At 45.0% G+C, this 10,996-nt stretch overlaps 1 protein-coding gene and 1 long non-coding RNA gene across 2 annotated transcripts; both read right to left on the minus strand.

Moving 5' to 3' along the window:
- Positions 1 to 1,533: 1,533 nt before the first annotated feature.
- On the minus strand, positions 1,534 to 2,741 carry LOC125424863. The gene is made up of 2 exons (XR_007243298.1): positions 2,403 to 2,741; positions 1,534 to 2,047 (listed from the first exon to the last, which is right to left on the minus strand). It is a non-coding gene; the product is annotated as an uncharacterized LOC125424863 (long non-coding RNA).
- A 3,369-nt stretch (positions 2,742 to 6,110) lies between these two features.
- LOC125424862 (zinc finger protein OZF-like) lies at positions 6,111 to 10,913 on the minus strand (the record flags this gene model as incomplete). The annotated part of the gene is made up of 2 exons (XM_048482298.1): positions 6,111 to 6,208; positions 9,337 to 10,913. Coding segments are annotated over 2 exons (1,675 nt in total), but the record flags the coding sequence as incomplete, so codon positions are not given.
- Positions 10,914 to 10,996: the final 83 nt, after the last annotated feature.

The following is a 10,996-nucleotide window of genomic DNA, read 5'->3' on the forward strand; positions in this document are numbered from 1 at the left end:
CTTGCCCTAGGCACCGTTTTCCATAGATGCACCCCTGCTACATAGAGGGCATTTCATCTCTTGTTCTTCAGTTTCTTGGGGGTTGGGAATTGGGGGGGAGATTTCTTCGAGTGGATAAATAGAAAGCCTCGTGGTTGGGAAGAAACGGATTCCAAGTCTTCTTTGGAGACAGAGGGAGCCAACTTCAGATGGCTGCTCTAATGCCGTTCGCTGGATAACGTCGTGCTCGCTCTTTCAGTCCCGCCTACCTTGCAAAGTTGTTGTTCTGAGTTCACTGGAGGAAGGACCGGTTTCATAGGCTTGGTCTCTCTATCGCTCTCCCTGCAAGAGCCTGACAGACATCTACATTCATCTCTTCCACAGGTGAACATTTCTGTGGCGTGGCCGTGCAACTTTTCCTTATTTGATGGAAGGACCAAGATCGCCTGGAAGCAAACTGTCTTTTCCCCTGGTCTCGGAGAATACTGTCTGTGCTGCTGCTGCTTCTGAGCCAGTCTAAGAGCAAGATTAAAATGGAGAAGTGGAGAAGTAATATGTTACAACAGTGATGGCAAACCTATGGCATGGGTGCCAGAGGTGGCACTCGGAGCCCTCTCTGTGGGCACGCGCACGCAGAGTTCGTCATGTGGGGGGCGGAAAATCACACACACCCCACACACACATTTGGGCTGGCCTGGGCCACTGAGCACGACGTGCGCGCACCGCGGTGAGTAGGGAGGACTCGGCTGGCGGGCCTGGTGCCTGTGTTCCAGGTGGCTGCTCCCCGAGAGGGGGGGGGGTGCACAGAGGAGGCAGAGATGCTAGAGAGGCACAGAGCGGTGCACTGTGGGACTTGCTGGAGGCCAGAGCAGGCTGACCCCTGCTTGAGTGGGTGGGGCGGAGGAAGAGGGAGCCAACTGGTTTTTTCTAAACTAAAACCTCAGCATTCAGGTTAAATTGCCGGGGTGGCACTTTGCAATAAATAAGTGGGGTTTGGGGTTGCAATTTGGGCACTCGGTCTCAAAAAGGTTCGCCATCACTGTGTTATAAGCTTCTTTGGGTCTCCACTGGGCGGAACAGAGTCCTGCATGGCAGCTGGCGCCTTCCGCCCTCCTCCTGCCCCAAACACCATGCTTGGTCAGCCCCAAACAAAAATAGCAGCGACTAGCCACTTTCCCACTGCGTGTGGCACCTGCCTCTACATTTCCTTGCTCCAACGAAGTCACAACCTGACAGGGCAGCCATGACAAGCCGTTTTCTTGCTGGGCCTGGCCCCCGCATCCCCAATCCCAGCAACCCTCTCCCCAACCCAAACACAAAGTGGGATCCAATTGATGCAGCAGGCTTGGGTAAGTCTGGCTGGGGCGCATTTGTGGTTGGGGCGAGGGAAAAACTGGAGATCCCCTGCCCGCCCTCCCACACCCGTCTGGAGGCCATTTCATTTGAAATTAAACGAGGCTTTGGTGCTAGCACGTTTAATATGAATGTTCTGGTCTGAGTTTCAGCACAGATCAGCTGAAATGGGAAGTACCACTGAAAGCTTTCATTGATCATTGCAATCCATCAAATTATATATTAATGACAAATTGGAAAAGAGGGTGTAAAATACACACACATCCCCATCAGACACACACACAAGAAACAGAACTCGAAATGAACCAGTGGCCCTTATTTTCCCACTAGTTCATCCATTCGTCGAACTGAAATAAGCCAGGGGCCAGTTATGTGGGTGGGAGGGGGTGGGTAATGGCTACACATCTTTATGTAAGTTTTTTAAGCGTGTAAAGAGTGCCTCTTCCTGCCCACTAAGGCTGCATCCAGATGTTGCTGCATGCTGCACTATAGGTAGGAATTTGCCACTGGAATCATGCAACACACAACTACGTTGAGACAAAAAAGGAGCCACAATGAGTTCCCATAACGTCCAAGTTTAAGAGTCATGTGGCATCTCAATGCCAGTTCCTCCTTTTCCAACACTGATTTTCTTCCAAATGTTTGCATTTTTAAAATCTCCCACCCACCCTGTTGAAAGCAGTGCTGTTCTCTAATGCCATTTGAGAAAGACGCACTGCAAACTCTTCCAAGACCCGGAAACCACACCCCACCCCTTCCAAGACCATTATCTTTATAAGTGGGGGGGCTACAAGAACTATTCATACAGTTCAATAATATGAAATTGAGTTATTATTGCTGCATGCTGCACTATAGGTAGGAATTTGCCACTGGAATCATGCAACACACTACATGGGGACAAAAAAGGAGCCACAATGGGTTCCCATAACGTCCAAGTTTAAGAGTCATGCGGCATCTCAACGCCAGTTTCTCCTTTTCCAACACAGATTTTCTTCCAAATGTTTGCATTTTCAAAATCCCCCCCCCACCGTTGAAAGCAGCGCTATTCTCTAATGCCATTTGAGAACGACACACTGCAAACTCGTCTAAGACCATTGTCTTTATAAGTTGGGGTGCTACAAGGGCTATTCATACGGGACAAGAATATTTAATTGAGTTATTTACATACCACTTTTCTGCCCAGTGGAGACCCAAAGCAGCTTCTAACGTCTTACCCCACTTCTCCATTTTAATCTTGAAACGTCAACCCTGAGATTGGCCTAAATTCACCCAGTAGATTTCTATATAAAGTGAGGATTTGAACCTAGATCTCCCAGATCCTAGTCCAACCCTCTGTTATCCCATGCTCTCCAACTGCTTAGCCCGGGAGGCAAGTGGGTGTGTCCCCGTCCATGGCTTCTTTCTCACTGGAGGAAACTGTTACCGCTGCTGCTCCAGTAACAATAAGTGATTTCAGCTCAGCAACGTATTGAGGCGCAGGAAGCCGGTGTTTTTCAAAGCAAAGTTTTTATTCGGAAGTGGTGGTGACAGCTCGGGCAGGAGAATCGCGCTCTCGTAGCCAAGCGCAAGAACTTTTATACACATACATCAAAGAGGGCAAAGGGGCAGGTAGGGGCAGGTCCCCTACCAAACACCAATAAAGAAACATCAATACAAAAGAAAAATACAATTACAACTTTTGTGAATGAGATCACGAAATCCCGCTGTCAAGCGTCTTCTCGCGATCCTTTACAATGGTGCTGAAAGGAGAGCGGAGAAGGTCCATTCAGAGAACTGGGTGGGCTTGCTACCGCACCCAGCTATCTGCGTTATCAGATGGCTGTTTCCTTCAGTTGTGACCTGAGGCTCCCGCGCCTCAGTTCTGCAACAAAAGAGAGTTCAAACTGTCCAATGGTGGTCCCGATATGTTTTCCAATGGCTGGGACCTCTGGGTGCTGTTATCAGATTTAATTTGCAAAACCAAAGGGGTCTTTGTCTTTGCTGAGGAGTCGGCTGGGTGTTGGTCTAAGTCAGGGGTAGGGAACCTGCGGCTCGAGAGCCGCATGTGGCTCGAGAGCTGCATGTGGCTCTTCTGCCCTTGCACTGTAGCTCCACGAGCCGAGCCGAGCCACCAGCCCCATCCTTGCCCGCCCTGCAGGCAGCAGGGCGGGCGCACCAATTGCCCGCAGTCGGCTGGGCCGCGCCATGGGCTTCCCCTCTCGCCTGCCCTGTTGGAGCGGGTGCTTTCCCGGCAGCCGGCGAGGCCGAGCCGCCGGCTTCATCCTTGCAGGCGCACCCATGCGCTTCTCAGAATGAGCAGAGTAAAATGTAAAAAAACCCAATATATATAGTGTTATCTTGATTTTAAATGTCCAACAATTATTTGCGGCTCCAAGTGTTTTCTTTTCCCGTGGAAAACGGGTCCAAATGGCTCTTTGAGTGTTAAAGGTTCCCTACCCCTGGTCTAAGCTGAATTGCAGGGCTAACTTCCTTGTCCCATAATATCAACTTCTACAGGCTACTGCTTTTACTAGCAAACACAAATATCAAAAATAACATTTCTAATCTTAAACATTAGAGAAAACCTCAGAGAGCCTTCAATACAGTACAAGCACATAAGAATTTCCTAAATTACCAATAACAAGACTTTAAACCAACTTGAGAACCTAGCTAATATATAATCCTAAACAGCGGGCAAATCATAAATTCAACACTAAAGGGGCTTTTATTACATCTTAAAAGGGCAGGGGCAAGAGGGGAAACCATATAACATTGGCACAATCGCATATATACGTCGTTTGCGAGCCTTATGGAGGCTTCTGAGCCACACAGGTCTCTGTGTCCTGACATGGAGCCGGTGTAGTCGGCCATTTTCCTGGGCGGTAACAAAACCAGTCAGGGGTTCCTCCTTCTTCCAGGTGAGGTGGCTTCAGTCAGAGGGGAGGGGCTGGAGACTCCCCCAATCAGAAACAAGAAGAGCATTTTGCAGGGGTGCACAGCTGTTGCTCACCTCTTCCTGCGGAGCCCCTCTGTCTTCCTTTTTTCTGTCTTTCTTTCTTTCTATTCCATCTTTCCCAAAGTCTGTCTTTCTTCCTGTCTGCCTTTCAGCCTTCCTTCCCAAAGTAAATTTCGTACTTTCTGGAAGTGCATGGTTGGATACATGCCACCTGTGAGAGCTGTGGTTCATTTTCAGGTCTCAGCCCACAGTTTAAAACACCCGGTTCTAATGATACTTTGCCACGTTTTAAATTGTATAACTAAATTATTTCTTCCTCTCACAATTCCCTCCCAATTGTGTTGTGCTACTGATGGGTCAGCATGTTAATCTATGGCTCATTCCGCACACGCAAAATATTGCGTTTTCAAACCACTTTCACAACTGTTTGCAAGTGGATTTTGCCATTCCGCACAGCTTCAAAGAGCACTGAAAGCAGTTTGAAAGTGCATTATTCTGCATGTGCGGAATGAGCCAAAGCTCTGTGTATTCCCCAGTCAGGAAACTGTGTCATACCTCAATATACAGGGGTGTTTTTCACCAGATGTACATGCACCAAAATGCACACAACAAAAATGTCAGTTACCCCAAGAACTTTTAAATCTTTGCTTCAAAATCCACATTTCAAACTTAAGTTCTTCTAATCAATGAATATCAGGGTAGATCACAGTAGGGGTATCCAAGAATAAGATCACAAAAAATGTGAACTGATCATACTCTTAATTTTATTGTATATAAAATAGAAAGAAAAAAGTGAAATAGAGAATCTACGCATAGCACATGAGAGCTAATTCTTTAAGTCCCTGTAGCGAAACGTGCAAAAAAGGATAAAGAGAGAGTACAATATTCTTTTTTCCAAGGTGAGAATAGCTGAGAGTCCATGGAGCAGAATTCCAACCAGAGAGAGAGAGAGAGAGAGAGAGAGAGAGAGAGAGAGAGAGAGAGAGAGAGAGAGAGAGAGAGAGAGAGAGAGAGAGAGAGAGAGAGAGAGAGAGGAGAGAGAGAGAGAGAGAGAGAGAGAGAGAGAGAGAGAGAGAGAGAGAGAGAGAGAGAGAGAGAGAGAGAGAGAGAGAGAGAGAGAGAGAGAGAGAGAGAGAGAGAGAGAGAGAGAGAAAGATTGATTGCGGGTGGGGAGAGGTTTTCCTGCAAAGAACTTCCATATACCTGGCTTTCCATTCTATGGGGTAAATCCCTTTGTTTGACATGGGACCAGACTTTCCCAAAATCACGATTGGTTGAAAAAAAATCAAAGTTGAATTTGACTGAGCAGTCTAAAGTAACTGCCCTCAAAATTCAGTGGAAAGAGTTGAACGTGACCCCTGTGGAAAGGTTTTCACATCACCCAGTGTGCCTGAATTGATTGGATTTGCCTGAGTTGGCCAGATGTGTAGGCTGCTTTGATGGCAAATAGGTGATTGCCCATTAACTGGAAATGATCCTATTTTGGTTTGATGAAATACTCTTGAAGTAGATGTATGGCTGTTCACAGGCCATGGAACTGGGGGAGAGGTACATAAAAGCTTTGGTGACCTCCTGCCTCTGTGACGGAATGTTCTCTGCCCATGGCAGGCCGATGGGCACTCTCATATCTATCCCAAAGTTATGCACATTCTACATCAGAAATTCAATTGGGTGCTTTTCAAAAGAAACCAGGAGAAGAAGTGGGATCAAATTGGGGGGCCTCAGCTGTGGAGGAGACAGGGACCTTAAACTGAGCACTCGAAACGTTTTTTCCTCTGTCTGGGTTCTTAGGTGTCAGGCCAGATTGCTAGATTAGCTAAATCTCTTTCCAGATTCTGAGAACTCAAAAGGTTTCTCCCGTGTGGATCTTTTGATGCTGTTGAACAGTGCCCGTCTGAGTGAACATCTTTCCACATTCCAACCAAATGTAAGGGTTTTCCTCTGTGTTCGTTGATGTTGTTGAAGAGTACCGCACTGACTGAATTTCTTTTCATCTCAGATCAAACTATGGCCCTCCAGATGTTCAGGAACTACAATTCCCATCAGCCCTGCTACTTGGCCATGCTGGCAGAGGCTGATAGGAATTGTAGTTCCTGAACATCTGGAGGGCCATAGTTTGAAGACCTCTGCTCTAAACATTCAAAAGGTCTCTCCTTTGTGTGAGTTCTTTGATGCTCTTGAAGATTACCACTTCGACTGAATCTCTTTCCACACACAGAGCATTCAAAAGGTCTCTCATTTGTGTGAGTTCTTTGATGCTGTTGAAAATGGCTACTCTGACTGAATCTCTTTCCACACTCTCGGTATTCAAAAGGTCTCTCATTTGTGTGAGTTCTTTGATGCTCCTGAAGATTACCACTTTGACTGAATCTCTTTCTACACACTGAGCATTCAAAAGGCAAACTCTATGTTGGGGATAATTAGGAAAGGAATTGAGAATAAAACTGCAAAGATTGTCATGCCCTTATATAAAGCCGTGGTGCGACCGCACTTGGAGTACTGTGTTCAGTTCTTGTCGCCACATCTCAAAAAGGATATTGAAGAGATAGAAAAAGTGCAGAGAAGGGCAACGAGGATGATTGAGGGACTGGAGCACCTTCCTTATGAGGAGAGGCTGCAGAGTTTGGGACTCTTTAGCTTGGAGAGGAGACGTCTGAGGGGAGATATGATTGAAGTCTATAAAATTATGCATGGGGTAGAAAATGTTGACAGAGAGAAATTGTTCTCTTTTTCTCACAATACTAGAACCAAGGGGCATACATTGAAAATGCTGGGGGGGAAGAATTAGGACTAATAAAAGGAAACACTTCTTCACGCAACGTGTGATTGGTGTTTGGAATATGCTACCACAGGAGGTGGTGATGGCCAATAACCTGGATAGCTTTAAAAGGGGCTTGGACAGATTTATGGAGGAGAAGTCGATTTATGGCTACCAATCTTGATCCTCTTTGATCTGAGATTGCAAATGCCTTAACAGTCCAGGTGCTCGGGAGCAACAGCCACAGAAGGCCATTGCTTTCACATCCTGCATGTGAGCTCCCAAAGGCACCTGGTGGGCGACTGCGAGTAGCAGAGACCTGGACTAGATGGACTCTGGTCTGATCCAGCTGGCTTGTTCTTATGTTCTTATGTTCTTAAAAGGTCTTTCATTTGTGTGAGTTCTTTTATGCCGTTGAAGAGTGCTACTATGACTGAATCTCTTTTCACACTCTGGGCTTTCAAAATGTCTCTCATTTGTGTGAGTTCTTTGATGGTGTTTAAGAATTCTACTCTGACTGAATCTCTTTCCACACTCTGAGCATTCAAAAGGTCTCTCGTTTGTGTGAGTTCTTTGATGCTGTTGAAGATTGCCATTATATCTGAATCTCCACACACAGAGCATTCAAAAGGTCTCATTTGTGTGAGTTCTTGGATGATATCGAAGAGAGTCACTGTGATTGAATCTCTTTCCACACTCTGGGCATTCAAACGGTCTCTCATTTGTGTGAGTTCTTTGATGCTCCTGAAGATTACCACTTTGACTGAATCTCTTTCTACACACTGAGCATTCAAAAGGTCTTTCATTTGTGTGAGTTCTTTTATGCCGTTGAAGAGTGCTACTACCCTGTTTCCCCTAATATAAGACATCCCCCAAAAATAAGACATAGTAGAGGTTTTGCTGAAGTGCGAAATATAAGGCATCCCCCGAAAGTAAGACATAGCAAAGTTTTTGTTTGGAAGCATGCCCGACGAACAGAACACAGAAAAATAAGACATCCCCTGAAAATAAGACATAGCGCATCTTTGGGAGCAAAAATTAATATAAGACACTGTCTTATATTCGGGGAAACACGGTATGACTGAATCTCTTTTCATACTCTGGGCATTCAAAAGGTCTCTCATTTGTGTGAGTTCTTTGATGCTAAGAATTCTACTCTGACTGAATCTCTTTCCACACTCTGAGCATTCAAAAGGTCTCCTGTTTGTGTGAGTTCTTTGATGCTGTTGAAGATTGCCATTATATCTGAATCTCTTTCCACACACAGAGCATTCAAAAGGTCTCTCATTTGTGTGAGTTCTTAGATGATATCGAAGAGAGTCACTGTGATTGAATCTCTTTCCACACTCTGGGCATTCAAAAGGTCTCTCATTTGTGTGAGTTCTTTGATGATATCGAAGAGAGTCACTGTGATTGAATCTCTTTCCACACTCTGGACATTCAAAAGGTCTCTCATTTGTGTGAGTTCTTTGATGATATCGAAGAGAGTCACTGTGATTGAATCTCTTTCCACAGTCTGAGCATTCAAATGGTCTCTGTAAGGAATCAGCAAGGTCCAGACCAAAAGTAACTTTAATAGTTCATTTATTAGCTGGCTTTCATGATCACACTACAGGCAACGCAGAATCTAACCCCCCCTTCGCCGGGCGACCGCTTATAGACGTCTCTCCTTCCTGTCCAGAAGTGGACATAAACAATTACTCATTCCCACAAGAAAGAAGCAGTTTCACACAGACAGAAAGCAAGGTTAATAGGCGATAAGAATAATACTGGGCGGTCAGCCCAACGCAGCTGAGGAATCTCCTCTGAGGCCAAACCAACCTGTCAACTAAATCACAACCTTACACTCTCTCATTTGTGTGAGTTCTTTGATGATATCGAAGAGAGTTATTGTGATTGAATCTCTTTCCACACTCTGGGCATTCAAAAGGTCTCTCATTTGTGTGAGTTCTTTGATGCTATTGAAGTTGGCTACTCTGACTGAATCTCTTTCCACACTCTGGGCATTCAAAAGGTCTCTCATTTGTGTGAGTTCTTTGATGCTGTTTAAGAATTCTACTCTGAGTGAATCTCTTTCCACACACAGAGCATTCAAAAGGTCACTCCTTTGTGTGAGTTCTTTGATGCTCTTGAAGATTACCACTTCGACTGAATCTCTTTCCACACACAGAGCATTCAAAAGGTCTCTCATTTGTGTGAGTTCTTTGATGCTGTTTAAGAATTCTACTCTGACTGAATCTCTTTCCACACTCCGGGCATTCAAAAGGTCTCTCATTTGTGTGAGTTCTTTGATGCTGTTTAAGAATTCTACTCTGACTGAATCTCTTTCCACACTCTGGACATTCAAAAGGTCTCTCATTTGTGTGAGTTCTTTCATGCTTTCGAAGATTGCCACTATAATTGAATCTCTTTCCACATTCTAAGCATTCAAAAGGTTTCTCCCCTGTGTGAGTTCTTTGATGTCGTTGAAGACAGTTACTCTGACTGAATCTCTTTCCACAATCTGAGCATTCAAATGGTCTCTCATTTGTGTGAGTTCTTTGATGCTGTTGAAGATTGCTACTCTGATTAAATCTCTTTCCACACACAGAGCATTCAAAAGGTCTCTCATTTGTGTGAGTTCTTTGATGCCGTTGAAGATTCCTACTATGACTGAATCTCTTCCCACACTCTGGGCATTCAAAAGGTCTCTCATTTGTGTGAGTTCTTTCATGCTTTCGAAGATTGCCACTATAATTGAATTTCTTTCCACATTCTAAGCATTCAAAAGGTTTCTCCCCTGTGTGAGTTCTTTGATGCCGTTGAAGATTCCTACTATGACTGAATCTCTTTCCACAATCTGAGCATTCAAATGGTCTCTCATTTGTGTGAGTTCTTTGATGATATCGAAAAGAGTCACTGTGATTGAATCTCTTTCCACACTCTGGACATTCAAAAGGTCTCTCATTTGTGTGAGTTCTTTCATGCTTTCGAAGATTGCCACTATAATTGAATTTCTTTCCACATTCTAAGCATTTAAAAGGTTTCTCCCCTGTGTGAGTTCTTTGATGCCGTTGAAGATTCCTACTATGACTGAATCTCTTTCCACAATCTGAGCATTCAAATGGTCTCACATTTGTGTGAGTTCCTTGATGATATTGAAGAGAGTTATTGTGATTGAATCTCTTTCCACACTCTGGGCATTCAAAAGGTCTCTCATTTGTGTGAGTTCTTTGATGCCGTTTAAGATTGCTGCTGTGGCTGAATCTCTTTCCACACTCTGAGCATTCAAAAGGTTTGTCTCCTGTGTGGGTTCTTTGGTGCACAAGGAGCTTTGATCTGCAGCTGAAGAACTTTCCGCACTGAAAGCATTTTTGTGCTCTCATTATGCTGTGTTTTGGAATATGTACATTACCCTTTCTCCTACCAGAAAAGGTCCTTTTCCTCTCTAAGCAGATTAATGCCTTCTTTCCTGAACAACTCCTTTGGTGTTGAAAAAAATCTGATTTTTGTGACAAGCTCTTGCCATACTCTGAGGAACTATAAGGTTTCTCTCTTTCCTGTGTTCTTTGATGCCTCAGGAGCTGTGGTCTGCTAAGGAAAGTCATGTCACACTCCAAACATTGATGTGTCTTCTTTCCACTGTGCGTTTGCAAATGGATTTCATACTGGCTGTGAGATGAGAAGTTCATTCTACACTCCAAGCACTTATATGTTTCCTCTAATGTGTGGATTACTTCATGGCAATCCTGTCCTTGGCCAGGAGTGGATTTATCCCTCTGCTCAGGCATGTGACTTTCTGTCTGCTTTTCTGGTTTGCCATTCTTCTCTTTCTCTGGCAATAGCTCATGCACTTGCTCATTTCCATCAGACCACTGCTCATCTCTTGCTGGAATAAAAAGAGAGATCCTGTTAGCACCCACATCAGGGGCGTAACGAGGCAAACTGCAGCCCTGGGCAAAACCTGAGTTGGACCCCCCCCCCCCCCCCCC

The sequence above is a fragment of the Sphaerodactylus townsendi genome, unplaced genomic scaffold (assembly GCF_021028975.2).
Source record: "Sphaerodactylus townsendi isolate TG3544 unplaced genomic scaffold, MPM_Stown_v2.3 scaffold_1251, whole genome shotgun sequence".
NCBI lineage: Eukaryota > Metazoa > Chordata > Lepidosauria > Squamata > Sphaerodactylidae > Sphaerodactylus > Sphaerodactylus townsendi.